The sequence below is a fragment of the Ursus americanus genome, chromosome 16 (assembly GCF_024610735.1).
Source record: "Ursus americanus isolate L20-20 chromosome 16, mUrsAme1.1.p, whole genome shotgun sequence".
In the NCBI taxonomy this organism is placed as follows: domain Eukaryota; kingdom Metazoa; phylum Chordata; class Mammalia; order Carnivora; family Ursidae; genus Ursus; species Ursus americanus.
The window spans coordinates 62,519,748-62,544,001 of NC_142142.1; the positions used below are offsets into that span (position 1 = coordinate 62,519,748).

The window sequence follows — 24,254 nt, forward strand, 5'->3', positions numbered from 1 at the left end:
CTCCCGAGGCACTGATGAAGTAGCAATAAATGAACAGAATCATGATCTGCTTTGGACGTGAAAGGGACAGAAACTGCCCAACACGGGATGTTGAAGGATCAGAGAAAGAATCCAGGGTGACTCACAGGTTCTGAACCCGAGCAGATTCGTGAATGGTGGCGCCACCTAGCAAAGCGGGCCGACTCAGGGAGGGGTGGTCTGGCAGGGCTGCAAGGTGGACGGGAGACAGGAATCATTTTCAAGTTTGAGATTCCAATCAACATATCCACCACTGCTCTCAGCTCCCGTGTCCCCTTGCCCTGGCCCTACACAGCACGTTTCAGAGATTCAACGGCCCCTGGCTTGCGGAGGTGGGGAGCTGGACGGCCTCTGCCCATCAGATCACATGGTCTTGTCTGTTGCCCTACTTCAATCTATTATTTGCACCTTAATTCTTGACTCCAACTTAATCTAAGTTAAGACTCTACAGATACACAGTATTGACCTTAGTCTACCCACACCCCTGGGTTTTAACAGTTCTCGAGATCTGAATATTTCCTCATGAGCCTGAAACTTAGGAAGGCCACAAAGTGAATACAAGGTCTTTCTAGCTTTCTGTTTCTGGAAAGTTACAGATCAATCCGAAAACTGTGGCATATATAACCAATGACCACAACAAATCAAGAGCTATCTAGTTAGCACAAGCATGGCAGTCAGGACATAAAACATGTGAAAAGTAAAAGCACATTCTATGATAGGAAGTCACTCTTGAAGAAACCACTTTATTAGTAAGATCTCAAAAAAAATTTTCCCATTAATACCAGAGATGACAATGATCAGTAGAACTTACCATCAAAGAGCCTGTCAATAATGCTGTATCCAGCCCGAAGATCTGATAAAGAAAACTCATAAAACTTGGTCCAACCCTATCAAAACAAATTTACAAATATTAAAGAACTATAGTGTTCAAAGATATATATATGCATCATGATCCTTATAATCTAAAGAATGTTCAAAATATGCTAAAAAAATAAAAGGGCAACTCCTGAAAATTAATAATCAAAACAGTAACTCTAAGGTAACAGTAATTTTTTAAAAGAAATTGAATGACCTCCATAGCATGCCAAAGACTTTTAAAATGAGAACGGTTTTTATCATTTAATATTGTGGCAATTCAGTCACAGAACAAATTGGTAAATTTTTTAGTCTAAGTATGGCGTACACATTGAAATAGTTTCTATAATTTTGTCCTTCAGAATTGTGGGTTTTGTCCACAAACAAGACAACAGAAATATTACAAAAAAAAAATTTTAAAGGCCCAAAGGCATACAGCATTATTTCCTGTACATTTCACCCATGAAGCATTCATGTCGGAAGTAATTAAAAACTCAATAACTACAATGCTTGTATAAAAAACATGCATAGAGCTCTATGTTTTATAAAAATATAAAAAAGGTAAAGTAATTTTGATGGTACTTCCCTTGACTTTAATTAGTTTAATGTAGTACATTGAGACTAAAATCTTTTTAGGCTTTAAATAGTATTTAGGAACATCAACACAAATTGCATTGCTCCATTAATCATTCAAAACAATGTTTATAAATGCATATTACATGTAAAGCTCTACGTCTAAGAGAACAAACCCAAACGTAATCAATCCCTGCCCTCTGGTCACGGTCAAACGCGGGGAAGGGAGAAGCAGGTGGACACAATCCGTCACTGGAACACACCTACAGGGCAAGCTACGCTGGGGAGGGGAGTACAACAGGCAGGAAGAAAAACACAGATGGGGAGTTAGGGCAGTAAAACTAAAGAATGTTTGCACTGCACAGTCACGGAACGTGAAGATACCATGAAGAGAGGTCTTCAGAATGACTTCCAACGGTGTCACTCACTGCTAGCTGCAGCACGGGAAGACTGCAAGGCTTGGAAAGGCCCCATGAGCTCCCGCAACCAAAGTGTCCAAGGCTCGGGTCAGTGAGAATACAGCAACGAACCAAAGAGACAAAACCTGTGCTCTTAAGCAGCTTACGCTCTAGTGCTTAGAGCCAGAATATGTGGGTTTTCAGTCCTTTTGAAACAAACTGGGTAAGTCAAATAAATAGCTGGGTACATAAACCTAGAGCTTAGGGAACTAGTCTGAGGTAGGGATATAAATTTGGACGTTGCTAACATTTGGATCAATTTTCTTAAATTATAGATGTTGAAAAAAACACATGAGGTTTAAACTTCACTCGCTAAGTTTTAGTACAGCTAAGAACTGAAGATCTGTAAGGGTTATGTGCCCATCAACAGTTAACAAACTTCCTCCAATATTTTACATAAATATCCTACCAACTCAAAGCCTTATTAATATTTCTTCTATCACTCTATTAGTAGGGGTACACGACTGGAAAACAACTATGGGGAATTCAGTTTTGAACTCTGAGATGACTGTGATATCAACAACAAAAATGATAGCAATCACTGCGGGTTCATGACGGTTCACACATCGTTCCGAACAATGTAATTCAGAGATGTGAACTATGCAATTACATGCAGGCCAGAAGATCAACAGCGAAGACAGAATTAGAGATCTAAAGTTATGAATCATGAGCCAAATTGTTAAGTAATCCTAGCCATTTACGCTGCATTGTAGAAACACTCTAATACAAAAATATGCATAGCTTACAGTATGTCCAAGACATGTTCTAACTCACCTGTGGGATGTAATTTCTTCTTTCTTGACATGCAGCATGAAACCATGCAAAACTAAAGAGAGCGTGAGCTCGATGTATGTTATCTTTTTTGCTGATTTGCTCAGGAGTCCAAGATTCGTAAGTACGCATTAAGTTCTTCTTCAAACCTGGAGGTGACTAAAGACAAAAAATTGACATCCTATTGTTTCAAATCCTACAAATGAAATTAATATTTAACATATTTAAGGACTTATTTTAATAAAGAAAAGTTTTCACTATTACCCAGTTTGACTTACGTTACTTCAAAATGTACATCTCTAAAACTAGTTTTAAACTCCTTGTACCTAACAGTTTCTATCAATTATAAATTCAAAAATTTTCAAATTAAAATACTCTAAAACCAACAATATTCATAACAACCAAGTAAGTTTTATATCATCATTGAGGTAATTTACTGAAACCGAATCGTCACTTATACACTGAATTTGACATCGATTGTTAGGGGCACGCGGTTTTTACTTTCATAGACTGTTGTCCCTCTCCAGGTCCTATGTGAATTTCCATGAGGCCTTCCAAATACTACTTACATACAATACAACTCATGCTCCTTGCACATTGGTCCACCAGGGGTGAAGGCGGTATCAGCAGACATCGCAAGGCTCATAAACACAAATCAAACCCAGAAACTCAAAGTGTATATTATTCAGTTAAAAAATACTTATCCACATGTCCAGAATCTGTATTTTTTTAGTTTTCCAAATGAAAAAGACAAATATTGAATTCTTAGAAAAAGAGTAAAATAAACCCATTTCTTAAAAAAAAAAAAAAATTCTTCTGCCTTTTTTTTTTTTAACCAAATGCATTTGTGTATTAATTATAGGTTCCTTTAGAATTCTTCTGAGGTTGGGCTGCCTGGGTGGCTCAATCAGTTAAGCGTCTGCCTTTGGCTCAGGTCATGATCTCAGGTCATGAGCCCCGCGCCAGGCTCTCTGCTCAGCTGGCAGTCTGCTTGTCCTTCTCCCTCTATCCTTCACCCCCACTTCTGCTGTCTCTCTCAAATAAATAAAATCTTAAAAAAAAAATTCTTCTAAGGTTAAAAGAAATTAATGTGCATTTCTCTGCACATTTACTTTAATTATATTAAAGTAGAAGTAAAATTTTTCTTCTAAAATGGTTTCTAACACAAAAAGCATAAATAAGTCAGGACGTTAAGAAGGCCTGCTACAAGGGAGTCATTCCCTTTGCAATCCCTTCCATTCCATGTTTCTCAAATAAAAAGACTTCTTTAAGATTAGGAAAAAAATAAAAACCACTGATTTACTAAGTACATATCCAAATCTAAACTTTGTAAAATGACTTTTATGCTTACGAAACATTTGCAAAAAATAATCATAGAATAGGCTAAATTTCCTAAGCACTATTCAATTAAATATGAAATTAATAGGAAACTGAATGACCACTTGGAGTTTTTAAGGTACTAAAGATTACACAAAATGAATAAATCCTATATAATTATAGAAAGAATCATAAATAAAAAATATTTGAAAACGACAAAAGACACTACTATGTCAAACTATGGGATAAGGCCAAGCACGTACTCAGCTGCAAATTCACAGACATAACAATAATTTCAGTATTGTTTCAAGTAAATCTAAGTCAACTTATTCAACAGAAGAAATCAGGAAGAACGAAAGCAAATATAAATCTAAGGACAATTTAAGAAGAAAATAAAGAATAAAGCAGGAAACTCAGTGGAAAGAATTACTAAGATAAAAATAAATGATTAAGTATGACATGGGTTATTTGGAGTAAATTTTGAAAAAGTCTGTCAACTAATAAAAAAAAAGTAATTGAGATTTAACAACCTTTAAAGTTATTATATGCATGTGTGTACATATATGTACATATATAGTAATAATTTTGAATATAATTAACATTTTAGAAAAGACTGCAGTTAGTTATACACATTTAAGAAATAGGAAAAAATCACCAATTTAGATTAAACAAAATTTCCATAAAGAAGTAATCAAATTACCTCATGAAAAAAAAAATCCTAGAAGACTACCCATTAATTTAAAATGCTGCAGGAACAGTTCTCCCCTGATGTATTAACTCTTCGTGTGCTGAAATATTTACTGTGTTCTTCGTAACTGCCAGGTATTATATGGTAAGTATAAAACTCAAGAGAAAAAATATCCCCTGCCTTTGTGACTCCTACCAGCTCTAGGATATGAAGTCAGACAGTGCACTGGGAGAGCAGCTGGGAAGACTCTGGAAAGGTTCTTTCTTACTAGACACTGTAATGACTTTCAATTAACATATTTCCAAATATTAAACGAACTTCACATTCCTTGGATTAATCCTTATCCTTTTTCTTTCTTAAATGAGACGAACACCTTCCAGTAAAAAAATAACAAATACTGATCTAAAGCAACAGGTCGTTATAAACATTATTAAGATATTTTTTCTTCCAAACAAAGATTATAAAAAACAAAGAACTTTCTACAAACTGAGGGTAAAAAAAAAAAGAAAAAGCTGAACCTTTATTACCAGTTTTAAGAAGTTTTAATTCAGTTAATTATCTTATTTAGGACTTGAACCAGTCCCATAATAACACTGCAAACACATAGAGTTTTGGATACAGTAGGTTTGGACATTATGTGTCAGGAGCATGATGGATTGAAAAAAGGAAACCAACACTGAAAATCTGACTTGGCTGTGCCAGAAAGCACGTAAGAACACCAGAGACCCAGCTGCGAAGAACAGAGCTGAACCCTTACCTGACACCATACGTAAAAATGAACTCACAACGCATGCAAGACCTAAACGTAAGGCTCTGAAAGGATCAAACCAGAAGGAGGCCCAGGAGACTCCGTGACAACGGCTTTGGCAACGTTTCTTTGGAGAGGACACCAGAGCAGGGGCGACAGAAGCACAGAGCAGACGAACGGGCCTCCATTCAAGTTTACAGACAACCGTGCAACAGGGAGACAACTCGCCCCGGGAAGAGCCGACACAACATGGAAGACAGAGTCCGCTGACTACACATCTGGGCAGCAACTCCTCCAACTCAACAAAAAGTCCAATTCAAAACGGGCAAACGACTTGACGAGGCCTTCTCTAAGTAAAATATGCAAATGGACAAGCAGCCTAGAAACCACTGTCACCATCGCTAATTACCAAGGAACCCCAAAGCCAACCTATGGTGAGCTACGGGCTTGCAGTGTTAGGACGGTTACAACAAACACACAGAAGTAACAAGTGCTGGGGGGACGTAAGACAGAGTCCTGCAAGGATGAACACTCTGGAGCTCCTCAAAACATGAAAAACAGAATGACCTTCCTCACATTCACTGCAGCGTTATTCACAACAGCCAAGAGGCAGAAGCCCCAGCTGTCCACGGACGAACGGATAAAGAAAACGCAGAATGTACAGACACCACGGGATATTATCAACCCTCGGGAGAGAAGGAAATCCCGTCCCACGCAACGACATGGGTCACTATCTTGAGGACATTCTCTTGAGTAACATAAGCCAGTCCCCAAAAGACAAATAATGCAGGATTCTACTTATAGGAGGTATCTAAGGTAGTCAAACACCTAGAAAACAGAGGGTAGAGATCGCCAGGGTGGAGGAACAGGGAAATGGGGAGTCGTTCCTCAAGAGACAGATGGCGGTTTCTCAAGACGAAAAGGTCTAGCGAAGGGTTGCCCAACAGAGTACATACGAACACCACCAAACTATGGTAATAAAGATGGTTATGATGGTAAATTTTATGTGTTTTTTACTGGTAACACCAAAAAAATGAAATAAAATTTAAAAGGAAAATTTAACTGTATTTTTATAAATATCAGCTTATGCTCTTACTGAGGCTTACTTCACCTAAGCGAAATGAAGAGGTGTTTTTTGAGTCTAGTTGATACATAGTATTACAACAGTTTCAGGTATACAACACGGCGATCACACACGTCCGTCATACACGATGCTGCGCTCAGCTCAAGTGCACCCCACCTGTCCCCACACAGCGCTGTCACACCACCACGGACCCTGCTCCCTGCGCCTTCCACGCCTGTGATGCCGTCGTTCCCTCACTGCCCTCCACCCATGCTGCCTGGCCCGCACTCCCATCCCCTGGCACACCAGGCTGTCCTCTATTTATAGGTCTGATTTTGTTTTTTGTTTGTATATTCATTTATTACATTCCACTTACAAGTGAAATCACGAATTTGTCTTTCTCAGACTAACTTATTTCACTTGGCAGATTACCCTGTAGGTCCCTCCAAGTGGCTGTAATGGCAAGATTTCGTCTGGTTTTATGGCTGAGCCCGAGGCTGCCCTGTGCGTACACCACATCCCCTTACCCATTCATTCGCGGATGGACACCTAGGGGGCTCTGTATCTCGGCTGCTGTAAATCATGCTGCTATCAACATCGGGGCGCCTGCATTTTTTTGCATTAGTGTTTTTGTTCTTTGGTAAACGCCCAGTAGTGGAATTACTGGACCACAGGGCAGTTCTGTTTTTCATCTTTGAGGGGCCTCCGCACAGTCTCCCACAGTGGCCGCACCAGCTGACATTCCCACCAGCAGAGCAGAGACCTTCTCTCCACGTCCTCCCCGACACTTGCTGTTTCTTGTTAGTTCGTTTCAGCCATTGGGACAACTGTGGTATCTCATTGTGGTTTTGACCCGCATTTCTGTGATGATGAGAGATGTTGAGCATCTTTTCATGTGTCTGCTGGCCATGTGCATGTCTTCTTGGGAGAAATGTTTGTCCAGGTCCTCCACCCACTTATTAATCGAACGGACTGTTGTAAAGGAAACTTAGGTGTGTTTTGTACGACCGACAGGTCCTTACAGAGCTTTAGGGGGCACGTGGAGACGAGCGCACTTTGCACTGAGTGACTCGGGGCTAAGTCTCCTTACCTCGTAGGTGATCTTCAGACTTGACTGTAGTAAGATAGGGGTGAAGTGGGGATGGACTTCTGCAGTGAGCCACAGACGAAAGGTATCTTTAGGCTGAAGAGTGTTCAATTCCTGGTGAACAAAAATAGCAAAAAGAAAAATCTACTTTAACACACACGCTGAGTTCCATTTTATAAATATACTCATAAGTAAACTTTCTTACTGAAATCCTTCTGCGACATTCTGATACAGTTCATTCTGCTGCTTATCTGCGCCGTGACCCTGGGCTCTAGGACGTACACCAGCTCTAAGCAAGGACAGTAACAGTACACACAGTGTGGAACGCTCGCCACGGGGCCCAACACACAGGACGTACAAGGTAAGCGTTCGCGGCAACCACGAGGCCTCAACCAGCAAGCGTGTGTGGGACTCTGGGTTCTCATTGCTTCCATTCATGCCTCCAGAGTTCTCTAATGACATCAATTCCTTTATTAGCTATTTTTGTTGTATCCTATTGCCTATAATATAAATTCAAAACTTCACCATACAAATTCCTCTGCCCGAGCTGTGTGCCTTGGTCACTTATTCAAATTTTTATGTGTGTTTACAAATATAATTCTTTCTACGTATTACTTTCTTTGGAACCTGGCAAATCCTTACTCATCTGTCAATTTCAATATCCTGTCTTAGGGGGGTATCCTCTTCAACTCTTCATTACCACAGTCCCAGGCAGAATTCGTCACTGATGGCAATTAGTAAATTCTCTTCCGTAGCGTTTATGATGCTACAACATAGTTATTAAGTGGCCTGCCTCTTCTAAACCAAGTTCCTCCTGATGGAGGTTACAAATTTTGTATGCAACCCGCAGTTAGGGCAACTGCTGGCTTTTTTTCCTGTACGAAACAAGTGCTTACACAATAAAAGAATGAATGAATGACAAAAAAATTGTCAAGAATTCTAAAAGAATGAAGTCTAAAAATTACTTCAATAAATATACTATGTCTGATACTAACATTCATTATTATAACGTAAAATAGAGTGAAAGTAACTAAAAAAATAAAGAATTAGCTTTTACAAAAACACTGTATATGCTTAAAATTGTAAATTATAATATACACTATTATGCCACATAATAGTTTACCATAATATACCACTTTTACCACATTTATCTGTATCTACCTTCTCCAGAACTGGCAGCCAAGACACCACCAGATGCAAGTTCTTCAAACACAACCAGTCCCCACTACGGGCACATTCTTTTAGCATCTGAATTGCTAAATCAGCTTGACCCTGACCCATAGCAACCTGCAAAAACAAAGTGAAAAACAATACTAAACAACAAATCTGACAGCACATAACAGGAGAGATTCAAGTTAACCTGTCATACATGCTAAATTCCATTATTCTTTTTTTTTTATAATAATTTTTTATTATGTTATGTTAGTCACCATACAGTACATCCCTAGTTTTTGATGTAATGTTCCATGATTCATTACTTGCGTATAACACCCAGTGCACCATGCAATACGTGCCCTCCTTAAGACCCATCACCGGCCTATCACAATCCCCCACGCTTCTCCCCTCTGAAGCCCTCAGTTTGTTTCCCAGAGTCCATAGTCTCTCATGGTTCATTGCCCCTTCTCCTTACCCCCCCTTTCTTCTTCCCTTCCTTCTTCTACCGATCTTCCTATTTCTTATGTACCATAAATGAGTGAAACTATATAATTGTCTTTCTCTGCTTGACTTATTTCACTTAGCATAATCTCCTCTAGTCCTGTCCACGTTGCTGCAAATGTTGAGTAATCGTTCTTTTTGATGGCTAATATTCCATAGTATATATGGACCACATCTTCTTCATCCAGTCGTCTGTTGAAGGGCATCTCAGTTCCTTCCACAATGTAGCTATTGTGGACAATGCTGTTATGAATATTGGGGTGCATAAGGCCCTTCTCTTCACTACGTCTGTATCTTTGGGGTAAATACCCAGTGGTGCAATGGCTGGATCATAGGGTAGCTCTATTTTTAACTTTTTAAGGGACCTCCACACTGTTTTCCAAAGTGGCTGTACCAACTTGCATTCCCACCAACAATGTAAGAGGGATCCCCTTTCTCCACGTCCTCTCCAACATTTGTTGTTTCCTGCCTTGTCAATTTTTGCCATTCTAACTAGCATAAGGTGGTATCTTGGTGTGGTTTTGATTTGAATTTCCCTGATGGCTAATGATTTTGAACATTTGTTCATGTTAGCCATTTGTATGCCTTCATGGGAAAAGTGTCTGTTCATATCGTCTGCCCATTTTTTGATTTGATTATTTGTTTCCCGTGTATTGATTTTGAGAAGTTCTTTGTAGATCTTGGATATTAATCTTTTATCTGTAGTGTCATTTGTAAATATCTTCTCCCATTCCGTGGGCTGCCTCTTAGTTTTTTTGACTGTTTCCTTAGCTGTGCAGAAGCTGCGATCACAAAGCATGGTACTGGCACAAAAACAGACACATAGACCAATGGAACACACCAGAGAACCCAGAAATGGACCCTCGGCTCTTTGGGCAACTAATCTTTGACAAAGCAGGAAAAAACATCCAGTGGAAAAAAGACAGTCTCTTCAATAAATGGTGCTGGGAAAACTGGACAGCTACATGCAAAAGAATGAAACTTGACCACTCTCTCACACCATTCACAAAGATAAACTCCAAATGGATGAAAGACCTCGATGTGAGACAGAAATCCATCAAAATCCTAGAGAACGTAGGCTGCAACCTCTTTGACATCAGCCACAGCAACCTTTTTCATGACACGTTTCCAAAGGCAAGAGAAACAAAAGAAAAAATGAACTTGTGGGACTTCGTCAAGATGAATTCCATTACTCTGATGAGAGCTCTAGGTTCTTAATAACTCTGTTGCCATTTCCAACAGTTGTCTTATTTTTGTCCTTCATCAGTGGCAGATTTCTAATACTTTTCTGTTTATTAAAGACATAGTATCATTATAGGTTTGTAAGTTACAGAACAGTAAAAGAACTCCTGTTTTATTTTTGTTTCTCACTCCCTTATTTCCTGGAATTCTTACCCTCTCAAACATGAACCTTAAAAAAAAAGGAAAATTTTTACACTGTCATCTTGAATTCTTTGAGGGTTTAATCATTAATGTTTAATTGTTAATCTTAATGTTTAATCATTAAGACTATCACTTGCTTGAAGTTTACTTCTGATTTTTCCAACACTGCACATATCCGGCCCTCAAGCTACAGGTTTAACTGTGTCATGGTATCATTCCCTAGCCCTTCATCACCCACGAAATCCTCACATGTGGCAAGGACTCTACATGCTGACCACTGTTCGTCTAGGGCTACTCAGAGAGAGGGGCCTGAGTGGGCTGAGGGGCAAGGAGAGAATAAAGACAGAGGGAATGAGCTTCCTGAGCTCACTAGAATTCCAGTGCCGTGTTCCCAGGTGCTGTGGTCCACCTGTGCTGAGGACACTCAGGGAGGGGCCCAGTCCCCCTCAGGAAGCAGACAACCCGCAAGCATATTCCAAGCTGGCAGGCCGGAGACGACGGACTACATGCAGGCTACACGGTCAGACTCTGCAGGTGTTAGTCAGGAGTCCCAGGTGGCTACACTCACAGACCACATCCTGTCTAGACTCCTTGGCGTGTTTGTAAAGGACAGTTTACAGCATACTTGTATACCGGGACAGCCAGGTGTGTGTATGTAGATAATTTATGAACGACACACGGACAGTCCTGGCTCCAATCTTTTATTGGGTATATGGCCAAAACACTTGCAGGACTACGGTTATAGATTACTGCAAACCACAGTGATTTCTGTCTCCATAATGAATACAACATAGCATTTCATTGCTTTTTAGTTGACTTTTACAAGCATTGATTTTGTTTTTCAATTAGACTATGAAGTTCTTGAGAGTGGGAACCATGTCTAATTCACTGCATACTAAAGCATGCAGTAACACAGGTAATAAATACTCACATATTGATTTTTTTCTTTTAATTTCAAGGTCTAACTCCGAATGAAGCAAATAGGAGAGGTAAAACAAAGTGGCTGAATTGTTTTGATGCACTTATTAGTTTGCCATTATTAAAATGCAAAATAAACCCCACAAAAAAACGACAAAAAAGCAAGTATAGGCATGTACAACAGAATCAAAGAAAAGGGTAAGTATTTTGCTCAACGGAAATGACAGCTAAAAATAGGCAACTGAGAAATTCCCATAAAGCATCAATTATATGAAAAAAGCTTAAAGATTCATAAAAGCTCAGAAAAAATATTTACTATAAAAATAATTTTTTTAAAAAAAAAGCACAATAGGAAAATGTCAAGAGGATGGTTAGCTGCCCATCCCCTCTGAAATCTACGCAACTTCAACAATTAAAAATTAATTTGGGGGGGGGCGCGCCTGGGTGGCTCAGCTTGTTAAGCGTCTGCTCCATCCTGGGATCAAACTCCAGGTCAGGTTCCCTGCTCAACAGGAACCCTGCTTCTCCTCTCTGCCCCTCCCCCCGCTTGAGCTCTCTCTCTGTGTCAAATAAATAAAACCTTTTTAAAAAATTAATTTTTGCATCAAAAATGTATTAGCCTTAGCATATGAATTCAGCACAGCAACAAAACTGTAAGTAACAGAATTATGAGTAATTATGTCCATATTGAAAGGCTTTACTATATTTAACAATTTTGTAAGTTCAGTCCACAAAGCTTTACAAGTTTAAACAGTCAAATCTACCGCAGATGCAAACAGCTTTACCCTGTGGCTAAGACAGAAGGTGCAGACAAGGCCCTCATCTGGGCTCCTCACTGACTGCTGAAGCCTCAGGACACCCTACCTAGGGTGGGATCCGACCCTCTCGCAGGAGAGCCACGCCTGCACGGCAGGGCCCAACTCCCTGCTCTTTGCAGCCCTCCATCCAGTTCCCTACAGCATTCCGACTTCTCCATTTGCTTCTTAATCATTAGAATATTCCCAATGAAAGCGGTTTATTTATTCAGTTGTCAAAAACTAACGGTAAATGAATACATTTTCTGACTGGCATGAGAACGGAATTGCACAAAGGAGGCAACCTGAACAAGGTACAGATCCTAAATCTACCTCAGAAAAAGTGGTGCTCTGTGACCTAAATTTTACTCACGAGTTTATGTAGTTCAGCCTTTGCAGGTAAATATTGCTGTGAGTTACTGTAAAAGCACCCAAGTAAAATTTAACAATTATTCTCAAAAGGTTAGCAAATATTTTAGTGTCCTATTACCACTATAACAAATTACCACAATTTAGTACCTTAAAACCAGACAAATTTATTACCAGATTTCTGGAGATTAGAAGCCCCATCTAACTTCAAGGAGGCTGGCTTTACTATAAGGCTGTGTTCCTTCAGAAGGCTCAAGGAGAAAAATCTCCCTCTTGCTTTTCCAGCTTCCAGAAGCCACCCCGCATCTCCTTGTTTGAGGCCCCTTCCGGCACCTTCCAAGCCAGCACCCCAGCATTTCCCGCCACTCTGGCCACTGCTCATCAACACACCGGTGCCTCCACGTGGCCTCCCCAGCCTCACCCTTATGAGGACCCCATGGTTTCCCTGGGCCCGCCTGACTCGTGCAAGACAACATCTCCACGTGAAGACACGTACGGAACTATGTGTGCAGAGAAGCTAACACATTCACAGGTTCTGGGGAGCAGGACCTGGGCACTCTGGGGGACACTGCTTGGCCACCACCTCGAAACCTGTGTCTCCCTAACAGGACCAAGCAGGGCGGCAGGAGCTATAGCAGGTGCTAGGCACTGACCTGGTGGTAGCACTCTCCACTTCTCTCGGCATTGGCGAGCTCCTGCAGTTCCTGAGAAGGGTCGGCACCCGGAGAGATAATGATCAAGATAGGTTCAATTTCCAGTGTCTCTTTGTAGAGCCGTTTGAGATTTAGGGGGAGGGGGGACAGCTCTTTCAGCCCTGGAAGACACGCGTGAAAGATATGAAAATTGCAAAGCAACGTGATTCAGACCAAGTGTATTCAGACCAACTACAGGACGTAACAGGGAACATAGGTGACTGATAATCCCGTACCTGTTACAGTTTCCTCACTGTAAAATCAGTCACTCACTAGCAATAACTACCATCTCTCTGAGTGCTTCCGTCAGCGCCAGGCACGCTTCTAACCACTCTACACCTCCCATCTCCGCAAGTCACTGCAACACTGAGAGCTGGGCACGCCGGCGGCCAGGCCCAGCGCAGGAAGACACACCAGCAGTGCTGTGCTTGTACTGTGCGGTGTTCTGCCTGCAAGACAAGACTGAACCCCGCTGCCCATCCATACTGCTCCTCATTCACTCCTGCGGCAACGTGCTGTGCACTGGGGGTCAGATTCCCACATGATCTAGCGAACAATGTCCCTGCCATGCATTACAAGAAGTGGTATAGAATGAAAAGAATATTAGAGACAGAAATATATGAGCTCTCAGGTTAGCCAAGTGACCCTGTACAAATCACTAAAAATACACTGTGCCCTGGTTTCCTCAATTGTAAAACAGACGTAACACAACCCGTAGGTCGTTTGGGAGCAAAACAGAATATAATAATAAAAACACATTCCATTTATTCAATACCTACTCTATGACAGGCATTATGCCAGTTATTTATTTTACACATAAGAAAACTAACAGTCAAAAGACTGAATGTGTTGCCAAAGGTCACCCAGCAGCTGTTAACTGTTTTCAACATAATTCACCTGAATCTGAAACTCATAACTACAGAGTTCTATACAGACAAGAAACTGTAATTTTGCTATTATGTTCCAATCTCTTTTACTAAAATTTAAATGTTTCCATGATTAATGTATTTAGTAAAAGCCAAGCTAAAGAAGACCCACTTTAATTACTAATCAGAATATACTTGTTTGAACTGAGCTGAAAAGAGGAATATGACACAAGAATTGAAAAACAGATTAGCAGAAAGGAATAGAAGAGGCAAGCAAGGCGTCCCTAAAGCCCCAAAAGTAGAAATAGACAATATTGCACCTTAGAAATTCTAAAATCGCTGGAGAAAGACATTATTAAGGATTTCTGTAGCCAGCACTTTAAATATAAATTCAACACGCCTCCAGATGGGCCAAAGAAGGCCTTTCTAGGGAACCATGCTGAAGAGACTGACTCCACACCTGCTCCACTCCCCTCCACTCCTGACAACAGCAAGTCGTCAGGATGAGTAAGAACTCTCACAGGCAGAAGTATTCCTAATCCCCACTCAATCTGCCCCAGCTGCCTCGGAAAGTTGTCGAACTGCTTCTAAGGGCATATTGTATGCATTTTATTACCTAAGCTGATGTTGCTAACATCCATCCTGTTTTAAGACCTAATCAAAAAGCGTTCTTAAGTACTTGTGGCAATGTAATTAGACAGGCTCCCGTTCACTCATTCATTTATTCGTAAACTCAATAAACATTCTAGGCCAGTTAAATGAACTGTCTGATATAGTATGCATCAAAAGTCTTAAAAATGTGTCTGGCCTTTGACTCAGTAATTGAGACTATAATAATTTAAGAAATAATTCTGGACGTGAATGCAGGAGCGGGTACCAAAGCCTCACTGTAGCTGTTGATAATAGTGAAAAACCTGGGGGAAAGGTCCTGAGGACTGAGTAATTTCTGACAGCCATACAATGGGCCTGAAGTCACAAGAATGGTGAGTCAAGTGATTATTTACTAAAAATCAGATTACTCAACTTACAACATGATTCCATACCATACTACAGGCACATGCCTGTGCCCAGAAGGAATAGAAAGGTGTGCATTATAATGTTAAGAACGATTATCTCAGGACGATTGGACACAGGTGCTTCTACCTGTCTTCTTCTCTGTCTTCTTGTAGAGTTCTACTTAAAGGTATTCTGTGATAAACGTCAGAGTATATGTGAAGATAGGTTCCTATAAAATAACTACCAACTGAACCATATGTTTTATTTGGAAATTATATGCCAATATAAAAGTTACTACATCATTTCTTTCTTTTTTTTTTTTAAAGATTTTATTTATTTAGTTGAGACAGAGAAAGGGAGAGAGAGAGAGTGCACAAGCAGGGAGGGTCAGACGGAGAGGGAGAGGGAGAAGCAGACTTCCCGCTGAGCAAGGAGACCGATGCGGGGCTTGATCCCAGGACCCTGACATCATGACCTGAGCTGAAGGCAAGACGCTTCACCAACTGAACAACCCAGGCGTCCCTAACACATCATTTCTTAAATTAACAAATACAGACTACAAACTCCATGAGGACAGGAATCCTGTCTGTTTTGTCATCATTCTATAGGCATACTCTTAGCATAAATTCAAGTATTCCTTCTAAAGTTAAAATTCCAAAGATAAACAAACGTTCATTAAATCATTTTATACATATTTCAAAGTAGTGGAACAGTCTAGATTAGAGAAAAAAGTTATGAAGAAATATACCATTTTATGATAATATAAGTAATGTTCATGTTACTTCGAATTCCATGTTAGCCATTTTGCCCACAAAACTCCCAATAAAGTAAGCCCACTGCATTTTAGTTGAACTGATCTATACATACAATCATTGGTTTTATTAACCCAAGTACCTTTGACTCATTATATCACTAGAACTGATAGGGTGAATCATCCAAAACTATTCAATGAAATTGGAGAGCCACAGATGTTCACTGCATTGTGAATTATCACAGGATAAAACTACTGAAAAATCACTGGGATCTTAAATTTTGACCAGGCATCTGTAAAAGGTTATCATTTCTTTCAAAAGAAAAAAAAGAAAAAATGAGTCAAAAGAAATAACTTACACCTTTACTGCATTTTATTTTACTCCGCTAAAATACCAAAATCATAAAAGAAGAAATAATTTACAGTTTAAAAAAGAAAGAATACCAATCCTGCACTTTTTAGGTATGTGAGTAAAGAAAGTAACAAATTAACATCTATTATAGGTGTTCAGTACAATAGATTCATTCTTCCTCACTCATCGCATCCTCCCCAACACAGAGACGGACGAGCTGCCGGTGTACCAAGGTATACGTCCTTTATTAGCAGAAAGGACGACTCCAGACATGTACCACAAACATCAAGAGAAAGAAAGAAAGCTGACCACCACTATCAAAGCCAAGGTGCATCAACCAATTAAGTGGGAAGAAACGCTTCAGAAATGGAATAATACTCAAGCCGAGAAACGAACAAAACGTCCAGCGTTTTGTGGTAGGCAGAGTGCTACGTGCGTCAAGATTCCTAACCGAGGTGCTGCCGCGAAGGCACTCTGCTGGCACGTTACGGTTACGACCCTGAAACATCAGTCACCTCCGTGAGCCCAGCAGGCCAATCTCATGCCTTGGATCCTGAACAGCAGGTGAGCTTCTCCAGCTCAGGTCAGAGACGCAGCAGGAGAGAGCAGCAGGACAGATGAGGCAGACGGGAGAGCAGAGAGATCCAAGTCTGACAAAGAGCCCTTCTGCCCTTGCTGCCTGTGACCACGGAGGAAGGGGCCGCGAACCAAAGAACCCCAGCGGCCTCTCCAAGCCGAGGAGGGCTCCGGGACAGGAGGGAAGGAGGACCTCAATCCCACAAGGGATGCAGCTGATTCTGTGAGGAGCCTGAAGGAGTCTGGAGAGGACTTCATCGTCCCTGAGCCTCCTCCCATCGAGCCTCACGGGGCCAACATCTGGATTTTGCTTTGTGTGACTCGGAGCGGGGAAGCCAGGCCAGCCCAGCAGGCCCCTGACCTCCAGAACCGTGAGACAGTACGCAGATGTCGTCTGAGGCTGCTACTTTGTGACGAGGTGTTACAGAGGCAACAGAAAATGAATATGCATGTCCTTATGTCCTTCTCCTTTCCCCCCAGACAGGACCCGACGAGACAGACGGAGCCGCGGAAGCCAGGCTCCCCGGATGGGACGCAGGCACGCATCAGGGAGGGGGCTCTGAAGCAGGAGGGCCGCCCGGCTCACACGGCCTCTTCCACAGAGGGCCTCCCCGCAGCTGCCGCGGCGCCTTCCAGGGCCCTGTGCCTGATAGCCTCGCACGCGCAGCCCAACTCCTGCTCGGAGCAGTTACTGAGGAGAGTCAACATTCGATCGGAACGACTCAGGTCCGAATATGAGCATCTGGTAACTGCTATTTTAAACAGTAATACAGCAGATGGGGCCAGTATATGAAAGCTTGGTTTGGAGGATTAAAGTGACATGTCTAAAAGTTTTGAGGACTGCCCTATCTTGAAACTGACACTACTTTCACAAACACATTTTTTAAGTTACTGTTTGAAAGTTTATAGATTATAAAAAGGATTGCTAAAACCTAATAAAAACCTTTCCATATGAATGATGCTTGAGAAATTACATTTGAAATCAAATCTTTAGAATTTGATTAAAAAGAGATAAGTGCTTGTCATTTTCAAGCAATTTGAATTTCTAAAACTTATTCATACACTAAAAACTCCAATTTTATATGAAAACTGTATTAATAAAACCATCTGACCAAATACAAAGTCATCCAGCCATATACCAGTATATATAACTTTCTCTTAAAAATAGGCAGAATATGATTTTAGAAGTATATTAAACTTTCAAAGCATTTGAATATGTGAATATCATGAGGTTTTTAGGTAATGCCATTAAACCTTAAATGTCATCTAACCTGGAGGTGCAACAGTACCATAGCAGAAGTATTCCAAAGAGTTGGTAGAAGGTCAAACTACAAAGTCACTAAGGAAGGTCACCTGCAATGTGGTACAAACAGGTACATTGTTAAAGACTACAGGAGTGAGGAAAGAATAGACACTGAACGGCCTCTCAGGAAATGGCCTTGTTTTACTGAAACTTGCACTGAGTTACAGAAGCAGACGATAAATATATGGATAAGCCAGAAACACATCAGATAGTATTGGGTCCTAAATAGGGACTTAAAACAGGCTGATGTGTTGGTGCTGTCTGGTGGCCTGGAAAGACCTCTCTGAAACGGCAATGTTATAAATTAACACCTGAATGTCACAGAGGAGAAGAAAGAAAGAAAGTTAAGAAAGTTAAGAAAGGAAAGAAAGGAAAGAAAGGAAAGGAAGAAAGAAAGAAAAAGGATTCAACACATCCATGCAACACCTGGTGCTCCTCACAACAGGTGAGGTATGCAAGTGTAGAATCACTATATTGTACACCTGAAACCAATATAACACTGTATGTTAACTATACTTGAATTTTAAAACAATATTTTTTTCTAAAAAAAAAATGTATTAAAGGGAATAATAATATTTACTATTGGAGAACTAAGAACTATTAGGTCATTGGAAGATGTCCCTCTATTAAAAAAGTCTTCAGAAAAGAATCCCCAAAAAAGAGGGACAGCACAGAGCAAATCGATGGTGCAAGGTGCTGAGGCTGTCTCGGCGCTGACGCCCAGGGGCAGGAGAGGATGGAACAGGATGGGGTCGGAGAGCCAAGCGGAGTCTCATCAGCTTATACACGGAATCTGGAGTTTATCCTAAGTGTTTTGAGAAGATTTTGGAGATCTTATGCAAAAATGGAGATGATTTGGTTTCAGTTTTTTAAAGACTACACAGCTGTACGAAGAGAACAGACTGGAAAGGAAGCGAGCGCTCAAGCAGGGAGACCAAATAAGATCAAACATTTCCACGCCTCAGTTCCAGAAGCTATTTAAGGCCTGAGGCACAGCCATAAACAACACAAATATGTGCCCTCATGTGGTTTATATTCTAGCTGGAGATCAGACAATTAATAACAATATGTCAGATGGTAGTCATCGTTACGGAGGAAAACAAACAAAGTAAAGGAGTAGGAGTATGTTATTTTATACACAGTACTCAGGGAAATCTTCACCGAAAAAAATGACATCTGAGCAGAGAAGTTGGGAAGATAATGGGGGAGGGAGAGAGCTCTCTTGGAACAAAGGACAGCAAGTGCAAAGGTCCTGAGATTGCAGAAACATGCTGGGGGTCTGGAAGAAGAGGAAAAAAGGGCTATCACAGTTGGGAAGGACTGGAAGAGGGTGGGAGTGGAAGGAGATGAGACCTCAGGGGGAACAAGGACCAGAAGACCTAAGACCCTTTAAGACACAGTAAGGACTCAGGAAGGATGAGGTGCCGTCACAAGACTTTGAACTGAGGAGCAATGCGACCTACCTGGTATTTTAAAGGCACTCCAGCTGCCACGTTGAGAATAAACTGGGAGTGGGGAAGCAACGAAGCCTGCAGAGCAGTCATCCTGCTTGTGAGAGAGTGGCTTAAACAAGGTGGGGAGATGGTGATGCAGGTGTGAGAAGCGGATGCTGAACACATGCTGAGGACAGAGCCAAAGCTGCGCAGTGACTGAGGTGAGAGAGGACAATCGTGTGCGTTCGGTTGGTAGCAAACGACACAAAGTAAACTAACTGAGAGCAAATTTTAGAGATGGAGCCAAAGAACTGGCCGGCCGATGGAGTGTGGGAAGTAAAGAGCAAAGAGAAAGGTTTCTTCTGGGTTCTGGGTGTTTGGTTTGAGCAACTGAGTGGATACTGGTAGAGCTGAGTCCAAAGTTCTGTATTGGTCCTGTTAAATTTGCAAGACGACATCCATGTGAAAACATCAAATAAGCACTTGGATATATAAGTCTAGAATTCCAGGAGGAGGTCAGGGCTAAAAACAGGAGATCAAAGAGTCAGTAATCTACAGATGGCACTGCAAGCCAGGGACGGGGTGAGTTTACCTAAGGATGTAGTGGAAGGAAGAAGAGGCAACATTTCAAAGACATGCAGGAAAACGACAAGGAATAGCCTGAAAGGGCTGAGGACTGAAAGAAGAAACATAATCACCAAGAGAAGAAAGTAGACAACATTTAAAGGAAGAAGAAAGAGCAGCATTGCTGAGAGACGAAATAAGCCAGAAGCACAGAAGTCACTCACTGTTGGACGCCATAATACGGCGCAAGACCACCGCTGAATGTAATGAGAGCAAGGTCGTGGGACTGCAGGGACAGACACGCAGACGGAGCGAGCAGGACACAGAAGCAGAGCTGAGGGACTGGGTTACTGCCGTCTCTCATGAGGGACACACTGCCCACACATCCTGCTGCAGAAGCAGCTAGAGAGGGGAACATCAGTAGGACAGGTGATACTAAGATCCACGTAAGGAGGTGAAGCTGCTGACAGAGAAGAAGATAATGGCAGGAATAAAACACAAAGGGGCATCGGGTTGGCCTTCCATAGAAGCAAGGCCGTCACTCATGTAACAAAAGGGAGAGTACAGCCACTTGGAAGATCTGATGATGACAAGTGCAGAACTCCTGTCTCACTGCTTCTATTTTCTCAAAAATGCTAGTAAAAGGCTATTGCCATCAGCCGACTTCCAAGAGCCAAATACAGGGACAGTTTTCATATTTATTAACTAAATACGCCTACCATACAGTTATTACTTACCATGTGTGTCCACACGTGGCAACATGTTAAATGTCTCAGTCACAAGTACGCTCCTGAGTATCTTTTAACATGGACACTAACATCTTTGTTCAAACACCTCATTTTCCACAATCAGAAGTTAGATACTTGTTACTCTTAGACTCTCAAAATGTGCTTTATACATGAATGATTCAACTACCAAACTACTTCAATATGAGAACCAGTTAAAGCACTTACACGTGAGCTCATCAGAATGGGTACCATTTGACTGGTACCAGCAGCTCTCCCCTCGTTTCTGGTGGCAGTCCCTCCCTCACCCAGGACTTCTTGGGGGCAAACTGCTGTTTCACGTATTTCTGGCAGGATTAGATGCGGAGGGGATCATGTCACCCAAGCCGAGCACAGTAGAGTCCTTCCTGGGATTCTGAAGGTGAGGCTAGGAGGGAAAATTCTCTCTCATCATGAGCTTTAAATGCTCTCCCAGGAGGTCGGCAGCCTTATGCACAGAACACACACAAACCCCGACACTAAGGGCAACATACAGGCAGGAAAGAGAGAACAGGGACACAAAGATGGAGAGAGAGAAGAGGAGAGAGGGAAGAAAAGCGGAGGGAGAACGTGCAGAGCCAGACCAAGAAAGAGTCCACGAGACCTGCGGGCACAGAGGTCAGCCCTGCCTCCTCCTTTCTGAGTCCTGGTTCTAGCTCTTCCCGTTTCACCGCAATGACTCTGAGATGCACGTCCGCACTTGCAACCAGGACTGGGGGGGATAAACGTTCTGCCAGGCCTGAGTATGAACAGTCCCGCAGATAGGCAGCCCACCAGAGATGGACGGGGAGACACCCCCTCCTGCCTGAGGAGAGAAAGCCAAGCAGGTGCAGAGGCACCTCCTCAGACCCGCCAGCAGCCAACCGAGTGACGGGCCTGGCAGGCGCCTCAGAACGCCTACACATGTGTGCACATGTGTGCTTGCCACAGGGTGAAACGGGAGACAGCCGTCATGTGTGGGCTGGGTGGAGAAGCCACAGCCGCCACGCAACACCTCACAGTGTGACCTGACATGGAAACAGGGTCACGCCAGACAGAATTACTGAGCTTCCGGTGTGGTCATACTGGGGCAGGCCCTCCTGAGAAATCAGACATGGGAAGGAAGAGAATCGCAGGGAGAACGCCATTCGGATTCAGCAGCTGCAAGCCCAGCACGAGCAGACAGCCAGCAAACCACCGGAGTCCAGGGAGGGGCAAGGAGGGCTTCTGCTACAGGGTTCGGAGGGAGCAGGGCGCTGCGGAAACACCGACCTTGGACTTCCAGCCTCCAAAACCCAGAGACAACACATTACTGCTGCTTGCGGCCACCTGGTCTGTGACACTCACGCAAGACCCAGGAAACTAACACATCCGGTGAGGGCGGGGACGGATGTGTGTATGGAGTGACTGTACCGAAGTGAGCACTTGCCAAAACTATCCCTCTAAACTGAGGGTTTAGTAAGAACACGAACTACGCAGCTGGGTTTGAATTCTGTCATTTACTAGCTGGGTGATCGCGTTTGCCCATCTTCAAATAGACATTTAGAAACAGCCCTCATCGTGCCACCCTGAGGATTAAAGGAGCGGATGAGCGCAGTGTATCGTGAGAGCAGTCTGAGTGTCAGCTGTCATCAGATCATCACCAACACCCGAGTTTACATGAGAGAGAGTGTTCACGAGAGAAAACTGAAGCTGGGACAATTTCTCAAAACAGGACCCGCTATAGTCAACACTAACAACTTTACAAGGTAACAGGAGAGCGATCACTCAGCAAAGATTTCCAGTGAGGAGCATGGAACACCCAGTATATATTTTTTCAATTTCCTAAAATTCTTTGCTGAGCTTGTTTATATAAGAAATTGTAATTTAATGAAAACTAATAAAAAAATTTTTTTAATTGCCACATAAAATTTCACAGATGAATAAAATGTTAAAAGAAATGGAGGATTTCTAAAAAAAAAAAAATGTCAGCATACTCTTTTACTTATGCCAGATTTTTCACTTCCAAACTTCCTGTGGTTTAGAATAAAGATTCACTATTCTTGGATGACTCCATACTTCAACTAAAATACTTCACATAGTCTTTCCTTAACATAGTTTCTCCAAATTCTCTTGAGCAAATCAAAACACGGTATAGTTCATTTACAAATGAATAACTTTTCATTCTTTCTGATAAGACTGAGAGATTTTTAAAAAGGATTGCACAGATTGTAACCTAAGAGACAAACAAATCCTTCATTTTTTGTTGTAGAACAAAAATAATTCATTTTTAAGGCTTCCCCCCCTTCCCTGCAAGACTATGGCTACTTCTCTGTTCTACTTTAATTATCTAAGTCAAACATTTGATTCCCTGCTTTAAAGTCCTAATTAAGAACAAATGTATAAATGTCTAAAGGACTGTCACCACAAAATAATTTAAACTTCAAACACCGTAACTAAATATAGGATGTCAACTATGCACCAGACTTATACAACATTAAGTACAGTCACATCCAACAACAGTTTTTTTTTTTTAATTCAGCAGAGGTTTTAAGATAAGCAGAAAGAAGGAAAAGACCTTAGAACCTTCTCAGCTAAGGTCAACACAGAGTAAACGTCCAGGACGAACAAGGAGCTGCGGTCAGTGGCCGGGCCCCAGCCGCACTTACCCAGAGCTCTGCAGGCAAACAGAGCCATGGCGCTCTGCAGTCTGTCCGGTCTGAGGGCCTGCACCACCAGAACCTGCAAGCAGAGCGCAGGCAGTTCAAACAGCCGCTCAGGGCGGTGAGTTAGACAAATGTTTACTAACGTGTGTCAGCACCGATCGCTGCTCCACGACACTGACTTACACAAACTGCCACAAGAGGTATACACGAAACACGTGTTTACTAGTGAGAGTATTACTAAAATCCACGGATTTCCTCAAACTTCTCGTCAGCAGTCACCGTGAGCAAGTAACAGCCACGGGGTCAGCGGTGCCTTCAGTCTCTAACGAGGGGCCAGACGGCAGGTGAAAACAAGGGCACCTAAGTAACGCACTTCTGATGACAGGAGAACAGAGGCCCCAAAATCCTGCCTAAAATTTTCAAATCACTCCTCTTATGCTCAATTATGTATATACCTAGATGTTTAAGTTCTCCAATAAAGCTTTTCTTAGTTTTCCTTCCTTCTTTTTTTTAAACCGCACTGGGTAAAGTGGCATTCAGCACGGAGACACAAGGACAGAAGCGCCAGCAGCCGAGGGAAGACATCCACATCAAGGGTCTCAGACCTGGATACCCGGCCCGGAGCCCCCGCCAGC

General features: G+C 42.0%; 1 protein-coding gene across 7 annotated transcripts in view; it reads right to left on the minus strand.

The window, feature by feature from the left end:
* DYNC2H1 (dynein cytoplasmic 2 heavy chain 1) overlaps window positions 1-24,254 on the minus strand; it is a 288,892-nt gene that overhangs the window by 111,281 nt on the left and 153,357 nt on the right. For all 7 annotated transcript variants that reach the window (XM_045797656.2, XM_045797654.2, XM_087868490.1 and 4 more), the window contains 6 exons: window positions 23,623-23,695; window positions 13,352-13,512; window positions 8,740-8,865; window positions 7,582-7,692; window positions 2,679-2,834; window positions 830-905 (listed from right to left, as the gene is read on the minus strand). In XM_045797656.2, coding sequence (XP_045653612.2) covers window positions 830-905; window positions 2,679-2,834; window positions 7,582-7,692; window positions 8,740-8,865; window positions 13,352-13,512; window positions 23,623-23,695 — 703 coding nt within the window. The remainder of the gene's footprint in view (window positions 1-829; window positions 906-2,678; window positions 2,835-7,581; window positions 7,693-8,739; window positions 8,866-13,351; window positions 13,513-23,622; window positions 23,696-24,254) is intronic.